The sequence below is a fragment of the Hippopotamus amphibius genome, chromosome 6 (genome assembly GCF_030028045.1).
Source record: "Hippopotamus amphibius kiboko isolate mHipAmp2 chromosome 6, mHipAmp2.hap2, whole genome shotgun sequence".
Lineage (NCBI taxonomy): Eukaryota > Metazoa > Chordata > Mammalia > Artiodactyla > Hippopotamidae > Hippopotamus > Hippopotamus amphibius.
In genome coordinates, this window is record NC_080191.1 from 60,402,297 (window position 1) to 60,428,444 (window position 26,148).

The window sequence follows — 26,148 nt, forward strand, 5'->3', positions numbered from 1 at the left end:
TATAGCAATGATTATAAACAGTTTATAAACAAAATAGTTTTTAAAAGAACCGGCATGTTATGTGTTTCTGTCCTAAGAAGTTTTAATTTTTTAAGGATACTTGCTTTGAATTTCACATCCCATTTCTTCCTTGATGTTGATGAAAACCTTCTTTGACAGTTCGCTAACACAATCTTACTGTCATGGCAGTGCTGAACTTTCACTCTTCCTGTTGTTCTAGTTTATAACCCTTCTGTTCCTTTTCCTCAGTAGTTGATAGAAAAGCTAGACAATACCTGTACTTATTGTCATCTTACTCTCTGCAATTTTTGTGCCTTTTGAAGTTTATAATTCTAAAAACACAATCTCATAGTTTAGTTTGGAGAGCACAGAGTATATATTGCTGAATAAAACACCCCCACTTAAAGAAAACCATGGAAGGAAGGGATTCTCTTAAATGAAGTGTGATTGGCAGGCTCTTAGTAGGTCAGCCTTCATTTCCGGTCTCCACTAGAGTGGCTTGAGGTTAACTCCTTGTCAGCCGTATGGTCAAGAAATTCACGTTCATAAGGATGAAATGTCTTTCTGCTGTTAGTATTTGATTTCAAGCAAAATCACTAGTAACTTCAGTTTTTTTTGAAGGTATAAGAGATGTTAGAATGAAATCATACTTCTTTTGTAAAACATATACTCTGTTTTTGATGCTTCTGGTAGGTGGCAGGCAGTTATCCACCCCCCATGTCAGTTGATGAAGAGTGACAGAAAAAAGACCAACCATGGTAGCATTAGAGAGGCATCTGAGGTCGTTTGGGTAATTTTCTTTCAAATCTCTCTCTCTCTCTCTCACTAACACCAAATTTTTTATGTGAGAAGGAAGACTTGAGTAAAAAGGGAAAATTTGCTACTCCATATTCTTGAATAAATAGATTCAGTATTGAGAAATTTTTTTTTAAGGCACTCTTTGTTTTCCCTGAATTTATCTGTAAATTTAAGGTGATTCAAATGAAAATCACGTTTTTTAAACTTGACATGCTAATGCTAAAACTAAAGATTGTTTTAGTTTTAAAACACGAAGCTAATGCTAAAGTTCATGTGTAAAAATAAACAGATAAAAGATGTTATGGTAAAGTACTAGCGGTATTCTAGGTATTCTATCTAGTGGACTCCAAAGTAGCTCGGTACTAGTATAACTAGATTACTAGGATAGGGTGGAGTCCAGAAATAGGCCCAAGTCCAGTATATGATAAAGGTGAATTTCAAATCAGTGGAGGAAAATGGATTATTCATTAAATGGTATTAGGGCAACAGACTGCATACAGGAAAAAATTAAGCTGGATTCCTGTATTATATACTGAAGTAAATTCCATACAGGTTGAAGATTTACAATTTAAAAAGTAAGGAAACAGAAAAACTGGTTGCCTCAGGGCTGGGTGAGCTGGGGTGAGAGGTGGGTTATAGGTACTCTTACTGCAGTGCTCCTTGAAATTGGGTGCCATGTATTGCCCATTCCAAAATTTTATTTATAATAATAAGTAAACTATAAAATTATGAAAGGAATAATGGGAGAAAACATTTAAAAAATAGTTCTGGAGTATGGTAGCCCCGTTTTATGCAAGACACCACCCCTTGGCATGTAGTAGGAGTGTAAGAATGTGACTGTACAATCTCTTCAGAAAACAGTTGACAAAAATCTGTCAGTTCTAAGTGCACACTTTCATTAGGCCAGCAATTTTTCTTCTGGGAATTTCACATAGGTCTATTGGACACGTGAAGAGAGATGTACAAGGATGTGCGTTGCAGCATTATTTACAGTAGCGAAGTACTGCAAACAAGATAGATGAGCATCAGCGCAGGCTGTCTAGATGATGGGAAGTAAACAGTGGAGTTCCACGGAGTCATGTACAAGAATGATGCCATCCATGTGCTGATGTACCTAGGAGAATGTTTTAGGCTAGTAAGTGGAAAAACAAATGTGCAGAGCAGAAAGTATAATTTGGGCTCACTTATAATACATTTAAAAGCAAAAAGGATCTCTCTGCATGGCATGTTTGAGTAAGTATATATAAGGAATTCATTAGTTGTTAGATCTGAGAGAATGACTGGCATTTTAAGGTGGTAGGAATATTTCTAAATTTCATATTGTTTTATACTATTTGAATTCTTTTTTACTGGGAACATACTACCTTTTCAAATAAAAATTAAAACAGTTAAAAATACAACTGATTATTATCAAGCAGTTAAAGTGAATAAAACATATCAGCAAATATAATCTCAGAAATGATGTTAAATGAAAGAAAAAGACAGCTTGCAAAGAGATACATACAGTACAGTGCTGTTCAGGTCAGTTTTTAAAATATAAAACAGTTGTTATTTATGAATATGTTACATATTCCATTACACACACGTGGAAGTATAAGAACATGCACGGGAATGAGAACAGGTTCAGGAAAGTAGTTACTTGAGGGGAGGAAAAAGAAGGGGAGTTTCTTTGTTATTGGTTGTGAAGTTCCTAAGCAAATATGGCAAATTGTTAACAATAAAATTCAGTTGATGCTGCTTTTTGTGCTTTCCTACGTTTCTGAAATTTTATTATTTAAATTTTAAATTGTTTTAAATTTCTGTCAATTTTTTCAGCACCCCTATTCAATTATTATGTGATTCCTACTGAATTGAGTGATGTTTTCTAGAAGTCACAAATCTTCTCTCCTTTTTTTTTACCCCTAACAACAGGTCAGCAGTGGCAATGACCCCTGGTCAGCCTGGAATGCTTCCAAATCTGGAAACTGGGAAAGCTCAGATGGCTGGGGAGCCAAGCCCGAGGGGACTGCAGCCCAAAGAAACACTTCCAACAACTGGGACACTGCCTTTGGTCATCCTCAGGCCTACCAAGGACCAGGTGAGGAAGAGGGCTCTGCTGGTGATGGAGCCTGCCCTTAAAGGGCATCAGAGTTAAAACAGATTTAATCAAAGGTGCTCTTATTCACTAATAGCAAACTTATTTTTCTGGATCCGAGTGTAGGTAGTTTTTAATTATGATCTTTAGTTCACTCTCAGTTATCTGTCAAGGAGTCTCAAATGCAAACGCTTTCAGGGGCTGGGTTCATAAAGCCAAACAACAGAGTGACCCTGTGGGGCCATGGAAGGTGGAGGGGGGCTGCCCTGCTTTAGCCGGCTGGTCAGTGCCTTTGAGAGAACTGAGTTAGTGTCCTGGACCGCCACAGTTCCAGAGAGACTGGGAATCTCAATTTTTTTTTTTAAAATAAATTTATTTATTTATTTATTGGCCTGTGTTGGGTCTTCGTTGCTGCACAGAGGCTTTCTCTAGTTGCGGCAGGCGGGGGCTACTCTTCATTGTGGTGCGAGGGCTCCTTATTGCGGTGGCTTCTCTTGTTGTAGAGCACGGGCTTTAGGTGCGTGGGTTTCAGTAGTTGCGGCACATGGGCTCAATAGTTGTGCCTCACGGGCTTAGTTGCTCCTCAGCATGTGGGGGATCTTCCTGGAGCAGGGATTGAACCCGTGTCCCCTGCATTGGCAGGCGGATTCTTAACCACTGTGCCACCAGGGAAGTCCCGGGAATCTCGATTTTTATCTTACCTTCCCACTTTAAAATCTTAGCTACTAACACACATTTGGGCCAAAAAAATGTGCACACGGATTGAATATGGTTTGTCACCTGCTGGTTTATGACCTCTGACTTAGCTGTTCTATCTTTTCCTTAACTACCTGTTTGACTCCCAGGTTCTTAATGGAAATAATGAGGCAAAAGAGAAATTTCTAAAAGGAGAAACAATTCAGGAATTAAGAAAGGCTATTTATGTCTGTTCTGAAATTGAGATCCGCCCATTATTTTTTAATGGTCCCTGTATGAGCACGTTGTGCCAAGAACTGAATGTGCTAAACGGCAGGAGACTTGCATGCAGGAGCCATAAAGGGCACAGGTGCTGTTTCCATCTGCCACTCGTGGACAGGAGCTGCGCTGCTGGCAGGACCTGGGATCATGGGCTGGGTAGAAACATCGAGACTAGACTGCAGACATCTGCTTCTGTAGTCACTTGGCGTGGCTCCAGGAATCTTGGCCCAGATCCTTCTAATACTTTCTATTCTCTTCTTTTTCATTTTGGCACTTGTCTCTGGGCTTCTCGTGGTGGAACTCTTAGGGCGTAGATCCCAGGGCAGTTTCCTGCCTAATGCTAAAGGGACACCTCAGGCCCTCAGAGGTGGGAGACAGAGGCACAGAACAGTGGAAGAGGCAAGGAGGGAGAGGGGGAGGCTGGCGGCACCCCACCTGACCCAGAGATTATTGCTAGAATAGTAGCTTCCTGACGCTGATTAATTTACTGCTTGTCTCCCGTTTCTTTCTCTTTCCCCTCCACCCCCTCGTCCTTCTCTCACCTTTGTTATTACTAGTGTTAAACAATTCCTTTTCAAAGATCCCACCCTTTTGTCCCCCTGCCAGTCTCTTGGCTTAAAGGGTATTTGATCTGCTTATTTGCAAGTTTATAAAGCTAGATTTATCAGTGTATAGGCCTCTAGAAGGCCTCCCCTATATACCACAGAACATTCTTATAGTTGGCATTTATCTGAAATTACTTGGACTGACAACCCTCTTTGTTTCTAACTTGTCTTTTGTGCTAAAAGGCAGAATCTTCAAGCTTCAAAACTGTCTGACTGCAGAGCCTATACTCTTTTATTACAATCATCACCCCACACCCTCCCCCCGCCCTTTTTCTCCCCTTTTTTAAAAAATTTGTTAACCCAGCCATTAGTTGTTATCAGAAGATCAGCCATCCCGTCTTTCTTCTGTCTTTCTTTTCGGACGGATCTTCTGTGCCCACCTCCAGCAGCTGGCGATGACGACGACTGGGATGAAGACTGGGATGAGCCCAAGTCGTCTTCTCCCTACTTCAAGGATTCAGAGTCGGCAGAAGCAGGAGGTGCCCAGCGAGCAAACAGCCGTGCGGGCTCCTCTTCCATGAAGCTGCCGCTTAACAAGTAGGTGTAAGGAGCTGGGGGAACGGGAACTCTCCGTAGAAACAGATACAAAGAGGCTTTTTCTCGTTTCAGTGATCTGCAAAATTTTCCATGTCATTTGATCATATTTCATTTTTATTTGGCTCTTGGCTTGGAAGCTTATTTAAAAAAAAATTTTTTTTTTTTTTCGTTTTAGAGTAAAATATATGTTCCATTTAATGATCTGCCAAATACTGTATTTACCTTTATTAGCTCATATGACATATTAATATTTCATCGCTGATGTCATAGGAAAGCTAAAAACAATAATGTTAATGATAAGTTTCTTTTAAACGTTTTACTGTTTATTGATCTTTTACCACGTGCCAGGCTTTGTGCAAAGCAGTTTGTGTTATTCTCTCATGCGACCCTCATATCCCTTTGTGGTATATGTAATCTCTATTTTACTCTGGGAAAAACTGAAGCCCAGAGAGGTTAAGTAACTGCCCAAGTTCACACAGGTGGTCAGTGATCCAGTCAAGATTCCAATCCAGTCCCTCAAGCCTCCTGAGCACACTCTTAACCACTATGCTTAATGTATTTAAGACTTTGTTTTCACTTAGATTATTCTTATATTTTTTTAAAAAAATGTTTTGAACAGGACTTGTAGAAACACTGCTTAGCAGGAAAGCATGTGGGAAAGGATAAATATGGACACATCTCTGTGGAATTCCCTGGTAGAGAGTTCTGGATGAGTCTGTAGTTTATACCAGTGTAGCTTGAAGGATGTACAGTTTGTGATTTATCTTTAAGTACTCTTACAGCAGTTATCTTTAAAATCGTTTTTCTAAAATTACTAATACTTTTTCTCAGTGTTCCAGGTTCATGGTTCCAAGCAGGTATCAAGGAATGTTAATCTGTGTCTGTAAATAATTGTAAACATGTTTGATATATATCTAGATACCAAATTTCTAGGTCTCGATGTACATGTGTATAAGTTTAATGAGCCCTACCAGTTCTCCTTAGTGTATTTAATTAGCTTCTGGTAATTAAATGAATTACCTTTTAGCTCACACTTTTCCTGCCTCTCTGTCCAGTTTCTCCCATTGTGTATTTTCATGCTCAGTGGCATGGATAATCCAGTCAGTCGTTATTGACTGTATTCTGTTTCTCAGAGTGAGGTTTGAAGTTCTCAGTATTATCTGTAGTGACATACCTTATCCTCAGTTGTTCTTTAAACCTAAATAGGAAGTATATTTAAAACCCATTTTAATACAGGGTATCCCTCAGCCCCATCTTGAAAATGAATAAGCAGAGCCTGTGAGACAAATGACCAGCCAAGTTTTTGAGTATTGGTAGCTGGTATGTGACGTTCTGGCTCGTGCCAGGCCTCTGACTCCACTTACCCATGGTTTCCGCTGCTCCACGCTTGCCTTCTAACTGGCCGTGTGATCGTGGGGAAGTTGGATGACCTGTTTCAAGCTCAGTTTCCTCATCTCTAAAGTGAAGGATTGGGGGCCTCCCTGGTGGCGCAGTGGCTAAGAATCCGCCTGCCAGTGCAGGGAACATGGTTTTGATCCCTGCTCCAGGAGGATCCCACATGCCGCAGAGCAACTAGGCCCGTGAGCCTCAACTGTTAAGCCCGAGCGCCTAGAGTCCGTGCTCCGAAGCAGGAGAGGCCACCGCAGTGAGGAGCCCTTGCACCACAATGAAGAGTAGCCCCCACTGGCCACAACTAGAGAAAGCCCGTGTGCAGCAACGAAGACCCAGCACCGTGAATTAATTAATTAATTAATTAACTAAAAAAATAAAGTGAAAGATTGGCTTTCATTAAGAATTCTTCCTGCTCTAAAATTTCAGTCTAGGTTGGAACCAAATCAAAGGAGTCCTAATACGCACCTGTGTCCCCGAGGTGTCCCTCTCTCTCTGGTGCTAGGAGCCGTTTAAACCCTACATATTTTTATTTAACTAGACTAATGTATAAATGACTTAAAACAGTTGTAAATTTTTTTTTAATATTAACACTTTTCAGAGGTTAATCCATTTTATATGACAGCTGTATTCCAGTCATGGAGTGTAAACCTTATGCTAGAAACAGGGATCAAACATTTTTAAGTATATTGAGCATTGCAAGAATATACCTGAAAATACTCAAAGAATTAATCAATTGCATTCTGGTTCATTAAGTATTAAATGAGTGCATAGTCAGCCCTAGAGTTTTGCTGTGGTCACTAAGATACCAAAAGAAGTGTGATGTGCACTCTGCCCTCAGAAACTTACAGTCTAGTCAAGGAATTGTTGCCATGTGTAATGCCCCAATTTCTCCATTAGCGTTTTCTAGCAAAAGTGTAGATTCTTTAATAAATATGTTCCAGGTTAGTGCGTTAAGTCATTAAGTGTTATAGTATATTCCCATAATTCCTCTAGGTCCTGGAAATACAAATACTTTCTCTCAGGTACTGCTAGTCTCCAGTGATGTGCAAATGGATGATGGCAATTCAGAGCGATAAGTTTTTTTGTTTTGTTTTGTTTTCAGTTTTTTTTTAAATAACTTTTATTGAGATCTAATTGACATGCAATAAACTGCATATATTTAAAGTGTACGATTTGATATTTTTTTTCTTATTAGTAATGTATATATGGCAATTCCAATCTCCCAATTTGTCCCACCCCAGCCCCCTCCACTTTCCTGCTTTGGTGTCCGTATGTCTGTTCTCTACATCTCTGTCTCTATTTCTGCCTTGTAAACCGGTTGATCTGTACCATTTCTCTAGATTCTGCCTATAGGCGTTAATATACGATATTTGTTTTCCTCTTTCTGACTTACTTCAGTCTTTATGGCAGTCTCTGGGTCCATCTGTGTCTCTTCAAATGTCCCAATTTCGTTCCTTGCTATGGCTAATATTCCATTGTGTATATGTACCACATCTTTTTTATCCACTCATCTGTTGATGGACATTTAGGTTGCTTCCACAGCCTGGCTGTTGTGAATGATGCTGCAGTGAACATCGGGGTGCATGTGTCTTTTTGAAATTACTGTTTTCTCTGGGTATATGCGCAGTAGTAGGATTTCTGGGTCATATGGTAATTCTATTTTTAGTTTTTTTAAGGAACCTCCATACTATTCTCCATAGTGGCTATATCAATTTACACTCCCACCAACAGTGTAGGAGGGTTCCCTTTTCTCCACACCCTCTCCAGCATTTATTGTTTGTAGATTTTCTGGTGATACCTATTCTAACCGGTGTGAGGTGATACCTTGTTGTAGTGTGTTTTTTTTTTTTTAACTTTTTATTTTTTTATTTTTTACATTAAACTGCATATATTTTGAGTGTACAATTTGGTATCCCAGTCTCCCAATTCATTCCCCCCCCCAACCCTCCCCGCTTTCCCCACTTGGTGTCCATATGTTTGTTCTCTACATCTGTGTCTCTGTTTCTGCCTTGCAAACCAGTTGATCTGTACCATTTTTCTATAGTCCACATATATGTGTTAATATACAATATTTGTTTTTCTCTTTCTGATTCACTTCACTGTGTATGACAGTCTCTAGGTCCATCCATGTCTCTACAAATGTCCCAGTTTCATTGCTTTTTACAGCTGAGTACTATTCCATTGTATGTATGTACCACATCTTCTTTATCCATTCATCTGTTGATGGACATTTAGGTTGCTTCCATGTCCTGGCTATTGTAAATAGTGCTGCAGTGAACATTGGAGTGCATGTGTCTTATTGAATTATGGTGTTCTCTGGGTATATGGCCAGTAGTGGGATTGCTGGGTCATATGGTAGTTCTGTTTTTAGTTTCACAAGGAACCTCCATACTGTTTTCCATAGTGGCTGTATCAATTTACATTCCCACCAGCAATGCAAGAGCGTTCCTTTTTCTCCCCACCCTCTCCAGCATTTACTGTTTGTAGATTTTCTGATGATGCCCATTCTAACCAGTGTGAGATGATACCTGATTGTAGTTTTGATTTGCATTTCTGTAATAATGAGTGATGTTGAGCAGCTTTTCATGTGCCTCTTGGCCATCCGTATGTCTTCTTTGGAGAAATGCCTGTTTAGGTCTTCTGCCCATTTTTTGATTGAGCTGTTTCTTTTTTTGATATTGAGCTGCATGAACTGTTTATATGTTTTGGAGATTAATCCTTTGTCGATTCATTTGCAGATATTTTCTCTCTTCTGAGGGTTGTCTTTTCATCTTGTTTATAGTTTCCTTTGCTGTGCAAAAGCTTTGAAGTTTCATTAGGTCCCACTTATTTATTTTTGTTTTTATTTCCATTGCTCTAGGGGGTGGATTAAAAAAGATCTTGCTGTGATTTATGTTGAAAAGTGTTCTTCTTATGTTTTCCTCTAGGAGTTTTATAGTGTCTGGCCTTACATTTAGGTCTTTCATCCATTTTGAGTTTATTTTTGTGCATGGTGTTAGGGAGTGTTCTAATTTCATTCTTTTGCATATAGCTGTCCAGTTTTCCCAGCACCACTTATTGAAGAGGCTGCCTTTTTTCCATTGTATATCCTTGCCTCTTTGTCCTAGCTTAGTTGACCATAGTTTATGTCTGGGCTTTCTATCCTGTTCCATTGATATATATTTCTGTTTTTGTGCTAGTACCATATTGTCTTGATTATTGTAGCTTTGAAGTTAGTCTGAAGTCAGGGAGTCTGATTCCTCCAGCTCCGTTTTTTTCCCTCAGGATTGCTTTGGCTGTTCGGGGTCTTTTGTGTCTCCAACAAATTTCAGGATTTTTTGTTCCAGTTCTGTAAAAAATGCCATTGGTAATTTGATAGGGATTGCACTGAATCTGTAGGTTGCTTTGGGTAGTATAGTCATTTTCACAGCCTTAATTCTTCCAGTCCAAGAACATGGTATATCTCTCCATCTGTTTGTGTCATCTTTGATTTCTTTCATTAGTGTCTTATAGTTTTCTGAGTACAGGTCTTTTACCTCCTTAGTTAGGTTTATTCCTAGGTATTTTCTTTTTGTTGCAGTGCTGAATGGGGTTGTTTCCTTAATTTGTCTTTCTGATCTTTCATTGTTAGTGTATAGCAACGCAAGAGATTTCTGTGTGTTTATTTTGTATCCTGCAACTTTACCAAATTCACTGATTAGCTCAAGTAGTTTTCTGGTGGCATCTTTAGGATTGTCTACATATAGTATCACGTCATCTACAAACAGTGACAGTCTTATTTCTTTTCCAATTTGGATTCGTTTCATTTCTTCTCTGATTGCTGTGGCAAGGACTTCCAAAACTATGTTGAATAGTAGTGGTGAGAGTGGACATCCTTGTCTTGTTCCTGTTCTCAGAGGGAATGCTTTCAGTTTTTCATCATTGAGAATGATGTTTGCTGTGGGTTTCTCATATATGGCCTTTATTATATTGAGGTAGGTTCCCTCTATGCCCGCTCTCTGGAGAGTTTTTATCATGAATGGGTGTTGAATTTTGTCAAAAGCTTTTTCTGCATCTATTGAGATGATCATATGGTTTTTATTCTTCAGTTTGTTAATATGGTGTATCACATTGATTGATTTGTGTATATTGAAGAATCCTTGCAGCCCTGGGATAAACCCCACTTGATCATGGTGTATAATCTTTTCAATGTGTTGTTGGATTCCGTTTGCTAGTATTTTGTTGAAAATTTTTGCATCTAAATTCATCAGTGATACTGGTCTGTAATTTTCTTTTTTTGTAGTATCTTTGTCTGGTTTTGGTATCAGGGTGATGGTGGCCTCGTAGACTGAGTTTGGGAGTGTTCCTCCCTCTGCAGTTTTTTGGAAGAGTTTGAGAAGGATGGGTGTTAGCTCTTCTCTAGATATTTGATAGAATTCACCTTTGAAGCCATCTGATCCTGGACTTCCGTTTGTTGGGAGATTTTTAATCACAGTTTCAATTTCATTACTTGTGATTGGTCTGTTCATATTTTCTATGTCTTCCTGATTCAGTCTTGGAAGGTTATACCTTTCTAAGAATTTGTCCATTTCTTCCAGGTTGTCCATTTTTTTGGCATATAGTTGCTTGTAATAGTCTCTTAGCATGCTTTTTATTTCTGCGGTGTCCATTTTAGCTTCTTCTGTTTCATTTCTAATTTTATTGATTTGAGTCCTCTCCCCCTTTTTCTTGATGAGTCTTGCTAAAGGTTTATCAATTTTGTTTATCTTCTCAAAGAACGAGCTTTTAGTGTTATTGATCTTTGCTATTGTTTTCTTTGTTTCTATTTGATTTATTTCTGCTTTGATCTTTATGATTTCTTTCCTTCTACTAACTTTGGGTTTTGTTTGTTCTTTAGTTTCTTTAGGTGTAAGGTTAGATGGTTTATTTGGGAATTTTTTTTTCTTGAGGTAGGAATGTATTGCTATAAACTTAGCTCTTAGAACTGCTTTTGCTGCATCCCATAGGTTTTGGATCGTTGTGTTTTCATTGTCATTTGTCTCTAGGTATTTTTTGATTTCCTCTTCAATATCTTCAGGGATCTCTTGGTAATTTAATAGTGTATTGTTTAGTCTCCATGTGTTTGTGTTTTTTACAGTTTTTTCCTGTAACTGATTTCTAATCTCATAGCGTTGTGGTTGGGAAAGATGCTTGATATGATGTCAGTTTTCTTAAACTTACCAAGGCTTGATTTGTGACCTAAAATGTGATCTGTCCTGGAGAATGTTCCATGTGCACTTGAGAAGAATGTGTAATCTGCTGTTTTTGGATGGAATGTCTTATAAATATCAATCAAATCTAGCTGGTCTGTTGTGTCATTTAAAGCTTGTGTTTCCTTATTAATTTTCTGCGTGGATGATCTGTCCATTGGTGTGAGTGGGGTGTTAAAGTCCCCCACTATGATTGTGTTACTGTCAGTTTCCTCTTTCATAGTTGTTAGCATTTGCCTTATGTATTGAGGTGCTCCTATGTTGGGTGCATATATCTTTATAATTGTTATCTCCTCTTCTTGGATTGATACCTTGATCATTATGTAGTGTCCCTTCTTGTCTCTTGCAGTCTTTTTTATTTTAAAGTCTATTTTATCTGATATGAGTATCACTACTCCAGCTTTCTTTTGATTTCCATTTGCATGGAATATCTTTTTCCATCCCCTTACTTTCAGTCTGTATTGTCCTTACATCTGAAGTGGATCTCTTATAGACAGCATATATATGGGTCTTGTTTTTGTATCCATTCAGCCAGTCTGCGTCTTTCGGTTGGTGCATTTAGTCCATTTACATTCAAGGTAATTATCGATATGTATGTTCCTAGTACCATTTTCTTAATTGTTTTGGGTTTGTTTTTCTAGGTCCTTTTCTTCTCTTGTGTTTCCCACTTAGAGAAGATCCTTTAGTATTTGTTGTAAGGCTGGTTTGGTGGTGCTGAATTCCCTTAGCTGTTACTTGTCTGTAAAGCATTTGATTTCTCCATTGAATCTGAATGAGATCCTTGCTGGGTAGTGTATTCTTGGTTGTAAGTTCTTCCCTTTCATCACTTGAAATATATCATGCCACTCCCTTCTGGCTTGCAGAGTTTCTGCTGAGAAATCAGCTGTTAACTTTATGGGAGTTCCCTTGTATATTTTTTGTTGTTTTTCCCTTGTTGTTTTTAATAATTTTTCTTTGTCTTTAATTTTTGTCAATTTGGCTACTGTGTGTCTTGGCATGTTTCTCCTTGGGTTTATCCTGCCTGGAACTCTCTCTGCTTCCTGGACTTGGGTGGCTATTTCCTTTCCCATGTTAGGGAAGTTTTCAACTATAATCTCTTTGAGTATTTTCTCTGCTCCTTTCTCTCTCTCTTCTCCTTCTGGGACTCCTATAATGTGCATGTTGGTGCATTTAATATTGTCCCAGAGGTCTCTTAGGCTGTCTTCATTTCTTTTCAGTCTTTTTTCTTTATTCTTTTCTGCATCAGTGATGATCACCATTCTGTCTTCCAGGTCACTTATCCATTCTTCTGCCTCAGTTATTCTGCTATTGGTTCCTTCTAGTGTATTTTTCATTTCAGTTATTGTATTGCTTATTCATGTTTGTTTGTTCTTTAATTCTTCTAGGTCTTTGTTAAACTTTTCTTGCATCTTTTCTATCTTTGCATCCAGTCTTTTTTTGAAGTCCTGGATCATCATCACCCCCCTTATTCTGAGTTCTTTTTCTGGAAGGTTGCCTATCTCCATTTAGTTCTTTTTCTGGGGTTTTATCTTGATCCTTCATCTGGTACAAAATCCTTTGTCTTTTAATTTTCTCTGTCTTTCTGTGGCTGTGGTTTTCATTTGCAGGTGCAGGCTGCAGGGTTGTAGTCCTTCTTGATGCTGCCATCTGCCCTCTGGTGGATGAGGCTATCTAAGAGGCTTGTGCAGGCTTCCTGGTAGGAGGGACTGGTAGTAGGTAAGGGCTGGGTGTTGCTCTGGTGGGCATAGCTCAGTAAAACTTTTAATCAGCTTGTCTGCTGATGAGTAGGGCTGAGTTCCCACCCTGTTGGTTGTTTGGCCTGAGGTGACCCAGCACTGGAGATTACAGGCTCTTTGGTGGGGCTAATGGCGACTCTGGGAGGGCTCACACCAATAAGCACTTCCCATAACCCTCGCCTGCCAGTGTCCCAGTCCCCACAGTGAGCCACAGCTGCCCCCAGCCTCTGCACACAACCCTCCAACACCAGCAGGTAGGTCTGATTCAATCTCCTATGGGGTCACTGCTCCTTCCCCTGGGTCCTGGTGCACACACTACTTTTTGTGTGCCCTCCAAGAGTGGAGTCTCTGTTTCCCCCAATTCTGTGGAAGTCCTGCAGTCAAATCCTGCTGGCTTTCAAAGTCTGATTCTCTGGGGGTTCCTCCTCCTGTTGCTGAAACCCCAGGTTGGGAAGCCTGACCTGGGGCTCAGAACCCTCACTCCAGTGGGTGGACTTCTGTGGTATAATTGTTCTCTAGTTTGTGAGTCACCCACCCAGTGGTTATGGAATTTGATTTTATCATGATTGTGTGACTCCTGCCATCTCATTGTGGCTTCTCCTTTGTCTCTGGATGTGCAGTGTCTTTTTTGGTGAGTTCCAGTGTCTTCCTTTCGATGACTGTTCAGCAGTTAGTTGTGATTCCAGTGCTCTTGCAGGAGAGGGTAAGAGCGCGTCCTTGTACTCCACCATCTTTATCCAAACCCTGATTCCAGCGCAATAAGTTCAAGAGCAAACGTATGCTCAGAATGTTGAAGCAGACAGAGAAGGCTCCACCTGAGGCTGTAGGGACTACTTCCAAAGAAATGATGGTGTCATCAGAAATCATTTTAATTTCTGAGTGCATACTAGGGTCTTAGATTTATATAAATAACTTTTTATTTAAATCTTTTCATTTAATTCCCTTACCTTAAAAAGTAGTTTGTATTGGTCCCATTCTTCACATCAGGAGACACACTCTAAAAGTGACATAGCTATTAAGTGTTGGACTTGAAATTCAAATCCAAGGCCGTCAAGCTCCTAGATGCCTGTTTTACTTTGTTGTATGAGATGTGTTTTAAAGCAGGTCCAGTAGAAAGAGAATGAAGGGAGGTGAGTCCAGAATGAAGGAAAAGGTATGGGCCCCTGAGAACATCCCCATTGGCCTTTAACTTGGTATAGGAATGAAATCAGAAATAATGCAGCTGGGATTTGTAGAAATAAGATTTCTTTTCCTATTTTAGGTATTTTGCTTTCTTGAGGATTTTTTTTCCCCGTTTATTAAAAAAATTCTAAAAAATTAATCTCATCCTCTTTAGAAGTAGCACTTTGAATGGCTATACATTTATTCCAGCTTTTCTTCAATATTAGAACCTTGCTTTGGATGTAGATTTGATTTCTGGAAATAGCCAAGTTTATTATGTTTGGGATCTCTTTATTAAGGAGACTGGCTTTTGTGTATGTGTCTCATAAACTGGTTCTGGAGGCAGTTCCCAAAGAAGATGGCACAAGTACTTATGAACAGTGGTGGTTTCTTTGGGATAATTGTGGCCTCCCGAAGGAGAATGTTGAAAGGCAGCTTTAAATTTGGGTGTAAAAAGATCAGCGTTTGCCCCATGTGGTCAACTCAAATTGAGCTGGGGGACATTTTTTTCGAGTCTGCCCTTCACTCTTCATGTGGTGATGGTGTGTCTCAGATCAAGCCAATAGGGAACCATAAATATCACACCTTCTGGAGTCAGACTGTCCTCTTACCAGATAAAGCTTAATTAAATTACTAATTGGCCACGGAACAATCTGATTATATTAGGTTTCTAGGTTTCATTTACCATAGTTTCCTAGTTCTAGTACCTCTGAAAGACAGAATAAGTTCAAACTGTTGTATAGATGAAATGTGGACGAGAGCTGTAGAATTCTTATGAAGAAAAGCATAAGACTCACAAGCATTTATCCTCATGATTAGGTTTCCTGGATTTGCAAAACCTGGAATGGAACAGTATTTGTTAGCCAAGCAACTAGCAAAACCCAAAGAGAAAATTCCTATCATTGTAAGTTTTTTCTTTTTTTTGCTTTGTTTCTAATGAAGTTCTTTTATAATACCTTAAAGCTAAGAGGGTTATTAGTCATTTGGGAAGTATTTTTAAACACATTTAATGCTCCAAGTAAGTAACTGACAGTGTGTGTTAGTATTTTAAGAGTACTAAAATAATTAGCATAAATTAATGCCCATTATTTTATTGTTTAGATATTCTTTATGTTTACCTTTCAAACTATTAGTAATTGCACAAACAACACCCATAGTATATATGTATTTTTAATAACTTTTCTCAAGTGTCTTGAAATATCTTTTATGTACTGTTTTTCTGTTAGCTATACATATTTAGCTAATAAACCCAATTCAAATATGTAGGTTTCTACTTTGGCAAAGTACATGTATGTTATAAGAATAAGTTGCCTTTTCCGCTGTGTTGGTAAGGTTTTCCTTCTGTAAACCAGCTGCTGAGTCATGATAAGGAGCTAGCAAATAACAGCTGGGCGTTAACGGCACCATTAAGAATATCTGCCTTTGAATAGCTTATTACATAACGTGACACAGGCTCTGTGGTTTCACCCAAATGTTCATTGCTGGTAGATTTTCTATCTAAGTGTTATCCAGCTGTATATTTCTAGATGAAATTCTGGAAAAGAGAACTATAGCTATCTTCTGACCCTGTTGGTTTAATCCTGTAACTGTAAATTGGGGGCAGGGCAGGAGAGCAGGGGGCCTTTAATGTAATCACCCTGGACTCAAACCAGGAGGAAACATCTGGTCTTATTCTATAGTCTTTGGTCCTGGGAAACTTGATAAAATTGCAAGAATGATACTGAATTTTTTGTCTTACTTGTTCCCACTTCCTTGAAAAGCTTGAAATGCTAGAAAACTCCAGAGACAAGGGTTGTGACCAAGAGCCCGTTTAACCTTTTTCCCTCAAAGCAAACTTGGGGTGGTTATCTTCTGAGTGGTTAGGTTAAAGATTATTTGTTTTTTTCTTTTTCTTCAGACTTTTTTGTACATGCTGAACATATATGCTATTCGTCTCATTAAATTTGAAACTCCACAGAATTAAGAGCCCATGGCCCTGCCCCTCAGATTCTCACAGGGGACTTTGTCATACATGTGAGCGTGTTGGAACAGAGCTAAAGGACCTCCGCATTTTGAGTTGTCCCACACATTTTAGGTAGAACTGGGCCCGTGGACCCCGTAGACAGGCTTGCCTGTGTGGGCTTCTTCTGTGGAAAAGGAAGCTGAGGAAAGCCATTGAGTCTTCAGAAAACCAGGAGAAAGCAGAGACCTGATCCTTTGCCTTTAAGGCGCAGTAACCCTACCCACTAATAAAATGTGGCCCCGTGAATACTGGGCCCTAGTTGATCAGAATTGCCTCTCTTGGTCCCAGTCACTGAGGGAAGTTCCCAAGAGGCTCCTCTTAAAGATTCCTGCTCTGCAACTTTAAGAGAGTTTTCTGGATCTGGGCTCCCTCTTGGAGAATCATAATCACTTATTGTCAGAGTCTTTAGTCCCTTATTAAAATTCTCTGGGCCCCAGTCACCATCTTGACCTAATAGCCTCTGCACTTTCATACCTCACCTGACTTTTTCTTCTTTTTCACTTTTAAAAAGAAGTAGGACTATATAAAGAGTTAGGGCATACAGAAAGTGGGAGTAAGTGTTAAGGAGATTTGATGGCAATTTGGGGTTGCTGAGCCATCCAAGTGTGTCATTTTATATTTCACAGAACTATTAGTCTGAAATAGATTTGAAAGCTTTAAAAACTAGCCCCTCGTTACATATAAGACAGCTGGACTAAAGAGAGCAGTTGTGTTCCATCTGACCCTCCTTTAGAGGCAAGGCAGATCAGCATGTCTCCATGGCCTGAGATGCCCACATGGGAGCAGAAGGGCTCTCCCATCAAGTGTGTTCTTTAAGTATAACCTTAGTAGGAACAGAGAGCATTTGTGTGAATAACTTCTCAAAGAAGAGCAGAAATGACCCTCCTAAGGACTTCTAGTCCTAGGAAGAATCATGTGATGATTTATATCAATTATATTTACTATTTTTCCATGTAACAAAACCAACTCTCCCTGCAATGTTGTGTAGGTTGGAGATTATGGCCCAATGTGGGTTTATCCTACCTCTACATTTGACTGTGTGGTAGCAGATCCAAGGAAAGGCTCCAAAATGTATGGTCTGAAGAGCTACATTGAATATCAGTTAACACCTACTGTAAGTATCCAGGTTACCAAAGTAGAATCATGCTTGCATCACTAGTAACAATTTGCTTTTTTCTTCATTTTCTGTAGTTGGCATTGGTAACTTTTTTCTCTTTCTCTGTTTTGTAGAACACTAATCGGTCTGTAAACCACAGGTATAAGCACTTTGACTGGTTATATGAGCGTCTGCTGGTTAAGTTTGGGTCAGCCATTCCAATCCCTTCTCTTCCAGATAAGCAAGTCACAGGTGAGTGTGTACGACACTGAACCCAGGACAAGTGAAAGGACTCCAGTTAACGTATCCTCATGTAAATCAGAAGTGGCATTTTCCATCCTCTAGTGGAGCAAGATGTAGGAGTTAGGAAACAGAGGCTAAATACAGCCATATATATATAGTACATATATTTTGAAGTTACCTAAACACCTAACAAGAATGTTTCATAAAATTTTCTGTCCGAGTTCCTGTACACATATGTATCTTGAACTCTGGCAAAGTCACTGTGTCTTCACTGCTACACCGTTTCCAATCATTGTGTCTTTATTACTAACCCTTTCCTATAGAAGAAATATATGCATTTTTTAAATGTGAAAAATGACACCTGAGAAAAACAGAATTAATCCAGATAGTCTAAAATGGAAATGAAAATGTATGACCCAGGTGATGTAAACACATTACGTAGGACTTCCCTGGTGGTGCAGTGGTTAAGAATCAGCCTGCCAATGCAGGGGACTTGGGTTCGATCCCTGTGCCAGGAAGATTCCATATGCTGCGGAGCAAGCAACTAAGCGCATGCGCCACAACTACTGAGCCTGCGCTCTAGAGCCTGGGAACCACCACTCTTGAGCCCGTGCACTGCAACTACTGAAGCCCACACATCTAGAGCCCGTGCTCCACAACAAGAGAAGCCACCGCAATGAGAAGCCTGCGCACTGCAACAAAGAGTAGCCCCCACTCGCCACAACTAAAGAAAGCCTGTGCAGCAACAAAGACTCAATGCAGCCAATAAACAAATTAATTAATTAATTAAAAAACACATTACATAGTCCAGCTGTGTCATTTTCATTACAAGTCTGTAAACATCAGATGTAGAAGCCATGGAGCTTCTAAGTGTTAGTACCGGAAGTTACCAAGTTTTCTACTCAATTATTTTGGTGACTGTTGATATTTAAGTATTTTTATTTATCATTGATTATTACCCTCTCCCTTGTCTTATTTATTTAAATGTCATATTTCCCCCACCCCAAGTGATCTTCTAGTGAATAACCCACGGTGCTCCCAGAGCCCCTGGTAAACGTGCAGTTGGAGAGTATTTGTTCCTTGTCCGTTTTGGGAACTGTTACTGATCTTTTAAAATCTCCAGCCTAATCTAGAAACTGGAATGTTAGTACTCAGGAGTCAGTATATTTGTCTTGGAATAAAAGTTTATAAAGAAGCTGAGTTTTACAAAGAAATTAGAAAGAGTTTCCATATGTAGCTAAAAAATGTTTAGGTAAATGACACTGTAAGTATAGAAAGGAGAGGATCAAAGATGAGAGTAAGACTTAAAGGGTCAGAGCTAGAATGGCCTCTGAGAGACGTGCAGGAGGCACGGACAGGCTCACCAGAGCCCGCGGGGAGACTCGGGGAGCCCGCGTAGGAGGAAGAGCCCTTCTGCAGAAGCCAGGGGACCAGAGAGGGTTTAGTCGTCACTCAGCAGGAGTTGAGATAAATAGTTTAGAGAAGGACGGAGGATTTCACCAGCTGGATGGCAGAGCCCGCTCAGATGGTCCAGCATGTGGTGCCGTTGGTCCCTCTGTGCCAGGCATCACGTTTGCCCCGGCACTTCACACGTGCTCTCTCAACTCAGAGACACGTGCAGGCCCTGCTCAGTACTGCTAAGAAGGGATGTGAGAGTGATTCCAGAGCTCGCCCTGTTTACACTGGCTAATCCCCAGCTAGAATTAGTAACCTTAGGATAAGAAAGTTATTCTTCTTAAAACCCTACTTTGTGCTTTGCTTTGTTTTGTGTTTATGTTTCTCTGAAATTTTTTGAGGCGATAGAACCTTTGTTTTTAAAGAAGCTGTTTTTGATTTTGATTTGAGGGGGAAAACTTTTCAAAAATTTCAAATTGTCATAGCAGAACAGAGAGTGGGGCTGCATTGCCAGGACAGTAAACACACCCTAGCCCTCAGGTGGGGTGACTGCCAGGCAACCCCTTGTGGAGCCGGGGCAGCTGACAGCCCTGTCAGGTGGCATAGATGGCTGCTTCCTGCCACTCAGACATGTCACGTCACCCCCAGTTCTGTGCCCACTTCAGATACTCAACTGTCCCTCCTTTCTGTCATCCTTATTGTTAAGCCACAGCTTTCTTTTTAAAAATTTAGATTTCTTTCCATGAAAACTTAATTTCTGCCCTTCTCTACATTTTCAAATTTCAGACTGTCTCCTGAATTTTAAATTCTCCTTTATCAACTTGATTGGCATAATATGTTCTCCGTGGTGTTTAAATAGATGGATTAATGAGCTGTCTTAGGGCCGTGGGGGTTTCTCCTATTTTTTAGGTTTTAATACGTTGTTTATTCAGAATCAAATAACCCATGGCTATCTTAAAGCATCATAGGGTCACGGTTCTCCCATAGTAAGGTTTGTTTTTTTAAAACAAAAAGGTCAGACCTGAAGCCAGGGGGATGTCATAGTAAAACAAGGAAGCAGCAGCTCCTCAGTCTGAAGAAAGCTGAGCTTTGATTCACTGACTGGGACGTGCGCCGAGGAAACTGAAAAGCACAGAAGCCGCTTTATTCCCCCTTCTCTTGTCTGCCTCCTGCCTAAGATGCCCACAGGATCATTATTATACAGACTTCTGTCTCACTTAAATCCTGGAGAAAAGAAACAGGAATACCAAGTAGATGATGTCGTGACATTTTTGTGGATTTGATAATGCATCCATGAAAAGCTTACAGCTAAGATTTTTTATTTGTTTATAGATTTTATTCTTTGTGGAATAATATTGAATGAATCTGGTTTTATTTTTTGGTGCCAAACTGGTATATTCACATGGTGAAAACATAAGTAATCATAGAAAATGGGGAAATGGAAATCCCTCTTCTCCCTTTTTTAAATTCTCTGGGACCTGATAGGAAAATCCTAATAAGCACAAGGTAGCATCTGAAGTCACAGTTTGTAAATAAACCAGCTGTGCCAGAAAAATTTTCAGGAGGAGTAAGAGTCATTAATTAATTAATTCCAACCAATGAGTAGATTATAAACTCTAGGTATAATTTACTTGCTCATAATTCAGTGTAGCCCCTAGGTCCATGCTAACTTATAGGGTCTTTTCTATCCTTGAGGTGGGTCATCTTCTGCACAGCTTACACTTCTGTAGTACTTAATCTCTACTCATAGTAAGTGCAGAATTTGACGTGTTTTAATATATAAGAGGGGTCTAGACCCATCATGCTGTCCAGAGGCCACTTTTCAGGAATTTTTGATTTCTGTGGGTTTATAACTCTTCTCATTAAAAGAAACTTGTGCTTATTTGTACTTGTAATTTCTTAAGGAAAGTCCAGGCTGCTTTTTTTTTTTCTTTTACTTATATTTAGTCAATTCACTCCTTTTGTTGTGCAGTTCTGAGAGTTTTGACAACTGCTACCACAGTCTTGTAACCACCTCTACATTCAAGATACAGAAAGTTCCATCACCTCCCCAAATTCCCTTCTTCTGTCCTTTTACATTCAGCCCCTCCTCCTAGACCCAACCCGTGGCAACACTGCTCTGCTCTTTGTCTCTGTGATTTTGTCTTGTCTAGAATATCATTATAAATGGAAGCGTATAGTGTGTATGTAGTCTGGCTTTTGGGTCTTTTTGAGTCTGGCTTCTTTCACTCAGCATGATGGATTTGGGATTCATCTCTCCTGTTGTGAGTATCAATAGTTTGTTTCTTTTTATTGCTGAGTAGTACTTCACTGTATTAGCTATACCATACTCTGTTTATCTACTCACTCTTTGAAGGATGTTTGGGTTTCCAGTTTTTGGCATTTATAGATCTGCTATAAATATTTACATACAAGTTCTTGTATAAATATAAGTTTTCATTTCTAGGAGTGGAATGACTGGATCATATGGTAGGTATACATATTTAATGTTTAAGAAATTGCCAGACTGTTTTCTAGAGTGGCTGTACCATTTTGGAATCCCCACCAGCAACGGATGGGATTGTCAGTGTCAGTTTTTCTTTATTTTAACAAGTCTTATAGGCTAATGTAGTGGTGTCTCTTCATGGTTTTAGTTTGCATTTCCCTAATTACTAGTGGTGTTGAGCATCTTCTCATGTGCTTATTTCCCTTCCCATATATTTTCTTTGGTGAAGTGTCTGTTCAGATCTCTCCCCCCTGTCTTTTATTAGGTTGTTTTCTAGTCGTTGATTTCTTTTTAAGTACTTTTTAAAAAAATTATATACACTTTTCATTTTTATTTTTATTATTTTATTTTTTATTTATTTATTGGTTGTGTTGGGTCTTCGTTGCTGCACACGGGGTTTCTCCAGTTGCAGCAAGCAGGGGCTACTCTTCGTTGCAGTGCTTGGGCTTCTAATTGCTGTGGCTTCTCTTGTTGCAGAGCACGGGCTCTAGGCGCATGGGCTTCAGTAGTTGTGGCACGTGGCCTCAATAGTTGTGGCTCACGGGCTCTTCAGCACAGTCTCAATAGTTGTGGCGCACGGGCTCAGTTGCTCCGCGGCATGTGGGATCTTCCTGGAGCAGGGATCGAACCCGTGTCCCCTGCATTGGCAGGCAGGTTCTTAACCACTGTGCCACCTAGGAAGCCCCTCTAACCATTGAATTTTGAAACAGATTTTCTTTATATATTCTGGAAGCATGTCCTCTGTCAAATAATGTGATTTGCGAATAATTTGTCCCAGGTGTGGCCTTTCTCTTAACAGTGTCTTTTGCATAACAACACCTTTTAATTTTAGTGAAGTTCAGTGTATCAGTTGTTTCTTTTATGGATTGTGCTTTAAGTATCATGATTAAGACCTCTTTGCCTAACCCAAGTTTACACTATTTTCTTCTAAAAGTTTTGTAATTTTAGGCTTTACATCTAGGTCTATGATACATTTTGAGTTAAAGTTTGTATAAGATGTGAGGTGGTAGTGTTATAATACATCTGATTATCTAGTGGTTCTTTCACTATCTATTTATCCTTTCTCTGTTGAGTTTCCTTTGCATTTGAACATATTTGTGTGGGTGTATTCCTGGACTCTGTTCTGTTCCATTGATTTATTTATGTGCTGCCCTTTTGCCAATACCACACTATCTTTTTTTTTTTTTTTTTTTGGCACACGGGCTTAGTTGCTCCGTGGCATGTGGGATCTTCCTGGAGCAGGGATCGAACCCATGTCCTCTGCATTGGCAGGCGGATTCTTAACCACTGCGCCACCTGGGAAGCCCCCACACTATCTTGATGAGTGTAGCTTTTATAGTACAGTAAGTCTTGAAATCAGGCAGTGTAAATCTTCCAACTTGGTTCTGTTTCAAAGTTGTTTTGGGCTATTCTTTTTGTTTTGCCTTTCCATGTAAATTTGAGTCAGCATGATTATTTATAATCTGATACCTATAAATAATCATGTTTGGATTTTTATTGGAATTGCATTGATTCTGTAGACCAATTTTGGGAGAATTGAAATCTTAATATGTAGTCTAATCCCAGAACATATGTAGATCATATGTGATTTTCATATGGAGTTTTGTAGTTTTCAGTATACAGATTCTGCACATATTTTCTTAGATTGATATCTCAGAATTCTGTGGGGAGGGTTCTATTGTAAATGAAATAGAATGGAATAGAGGGAGAGGGGTGTAGTCCCAGGCCAGAACTGCACAGATTTCCACTATTCTGGCCCGAAGTTCAGCAGTTTGGGAACGTAACCACTTCTCACATGGCTGTTTGTCTTTGGTTAATTTCCAGAGCACTGATTTTTGTCGATTTTGTCCAACTTTATAGTTGCTTTTGGGGACTAGGATTAGCTAATTGTCGCACTCAGCTATAACCAGAATTTCCGTCTCCAGAAGCCTTTTAACGAATAGTGATTTTGTTTGTTAGGCTCATAAAAATTCTTAGTATTCACTTGATGTTTGGTATGTCAGGTTTGTTAAGCTGATTTTCTACTTTTAAAACAGAAATATCACCCATTAAGCTCTGTTTTTACGATGGTCATAAGTTCTGGGATCACTTTCATTATTGCATTCTTGGAAAAATTGCTTTTTCTGTTTTACATTTAAGTAGTTTAAAAAACAAGACAGGAAAAAAAACTACAGTTCTGAGTTACTTTTCATAAATACTAAATTTAAGTTTGTATATCTGAGATTATATTGCATTTAGACACATTTTTATCACCGCTTTCTTTCCCATAAGGCTTCACATGGCCACACAGGCACTAGCATGTTAGTTTTTAAGAAATAGGAAGTTTTCCATATTGAGATAAAATTTGCTTTCAAACTTGTTGAGTACTTTTCCTGTGGGTCTTTGAGCATCCACTATGTTGCTTGTCTTTAGGTTAGTGAAAAAGTATCATGATTTTTTTTACTGAATAACTCTCTACAGGTAGCCAGTAGCTATATAAACAGCCTTTCAGTTGTGGTAACAGTGATACAGCTCAGAGTTGCACACCACTCTCGGCGTGTCTCTTGCAGGTCGCTTTGAAGAAGAGTTTATCAAAATGCGCATGGAGAGACTCCAGGCATGGGTGACCAGGATGTGTCGTCACCCAGTCATCTCAGAAAGTGAGGTTTTCCAGCAATTTTTAAATTTCCGAGATGAAAAGGTAGGACATTTTGTTATGGTAATCTTAGAGGATATTGAGAATTGTCACATTCACACCAATTTTGTGTCTAAAAGAAGTTAAATCATGTTGGTTAGTTGGTTATTTCTAAATAGTAGGAAATTCGTCATGGCGTGTGAGAAGAGTTTGCCAGAATGGTTTCCTATAACCCGGGAGTGCATTGGCCCAGTAACGGTGGGGTGAAGGATGTGATAGGGGGAGGGACTTTTTCCTACATGCTTTTAAAGATAGAATAAACCCCCAAACTATGTAGGATATTATCAGCGTGAAGTTAGGGAAATAGTGTGAATGTTTTCTTATGCTCACATTTTGACCTTTCAGTGTAAATAGTGTCATGAAAGGAAAAGTAGATTCGGAATGGAATCAGCTCTCTCAGAGCCACGTTGTTTTTCCAGAAATGTTGTTGTGAGTCCAGGTCTGCCTCTGCCCGGTGGGCAGTCATTCAGCCAGCCGTCATCTGTTCTTTTTTGCAAATCAAGGAGAAATTGGCTGCTTGTCATCTCACTATTGTTATCTGCTTTGACAGTAGCCGTGTGTCACCTTAGTCTTCCACTGTATGCGATCATTTGTTTGGTCATGACTAAGGTAATTTATAGGTTAGAGATCATTCCACTTCAACATTTGTAGTCTTTTTGCATTTCACGGTGAATGATACATGTGAAAATGTAATGTAGTACAAAAACTATGGGAACCCCCTCCAAGTTGGTGCCTTACTGCTTACCCATAGGACTTTAACAAGGGCTTGTTCAATTGATTTGCCAAGGATTTTATTTAGGAAGCACTTCTAAAGATTGTGTTTTATGCAGAATATTATTATTAAAAATAATAAATCTAGACTTTTGGTGTTTTTGACATAAGAAAGAAAAGAAAGAACTTGGGGCCAGGGCACTGGGTTTTGTCTTTGCTCTGCTACTAACTACCTCTGTGACCTTGACCAAAGCATTTAATTTCTTTGGGCCACAATTTCCTCATCTACTAAATGACAGTATAAAACTAGAAAATTATTAAAAATTGTGATTCTCTGGACAACAGTAGCTCATATAGATGGTTGGGCATAGAAAACCCCAAAGAATCTACAGAAAAATGTAGATCTGCATAAAAAACTGTGAAACATCGTTGGGAGAAATAAAAGAGGACCTAAATAAGTGTTCCAGTACTGTATTTCATGGATTGAAGAACTGGAAAGTGTCATATATAGAAAATTAAAGCTCCAAGAATAGCCAAGATACTCTTAAAAAAGGACGAAGTGGGAAGAGGACTTTATTGGATATTAAGACTCTAAAGCTAAAATAATTTTAAAAGCAGACCAATAGAATAGAATAGAATGGACACAATTTATGACAAAGATGGTACTGAATACAATGGGGGAAGAACAGTCTTTTCAATCAGTGGTGCTCAGTTAATTGAGTGGCATCACTGGGAAGAATGAAGTGATGTCACTACCTCACAACAATCTCTTGATTTTGTTAGGTTTGATATTGGTATTGTGGTTATGTTTTTAAAACATGGCCTTATCTGTTAAAGATATATAATGAAGTATTTACAGATGAAATGATATTATATCGGAGATTTCCAGTAAAATAAACATGAAAAAAAAAAGGATGGAGGAGGCCTCCTTTGTCTGTTTGAAAGTTTCCATTGTATTAAGTTTTAAAATTAATTACAGATGGTTCATAAGTCTACATGTGAAAGACGACACGATAAAGGTTCTAGAAGGTAACATAGGAGAAGATCTTCATATCCTTAGGGTAGGGAAGAATTT

General features: G+C 39.2%; 1 protein-coding gene across 4 annotated transcripts in view; it reads left to right on the forward strand.

Annotated features, from left to right (window-relative positions):
- Positions 1-26,148, forward strand: part of SNX9 (sorting nexin 9) — a 99,061-nt gene that overhangs the window by 57,605 nt on the left and 15,308 nt on the right. For 3 of the 4 annotated variants that reach the window (XM_057738359.1, XM_057738361.1, XM_057738362.1), the window contains exons 5-10: positions 2,710-2,875; positions 4,821-4,971; positions 15,287-15,371; positions 17,458-17,583; positions 17,700-17,817; positions 24,238-24,368. In XM_057738359.1, the coding sequence (XP_057594342.1) occupies positions 2,710-2,875; positions 4,821-4,971; positions 15,287-15,371; positions 17,458-17,583; positions 17,700-17,817; positions 24,238-24,368 (777 nt within the window). The remainder of the gene's footprint in view (positions 1-2,709; positions 2,876-4,820; positions 4,972-15,286; positions 15,372-17,457; positions 17,584-17,699; positions 17,818-24,237; positions 24,369-26,148) is intronic. The other variant, XM_057738360.1, reaches the window with a different exon arrangement.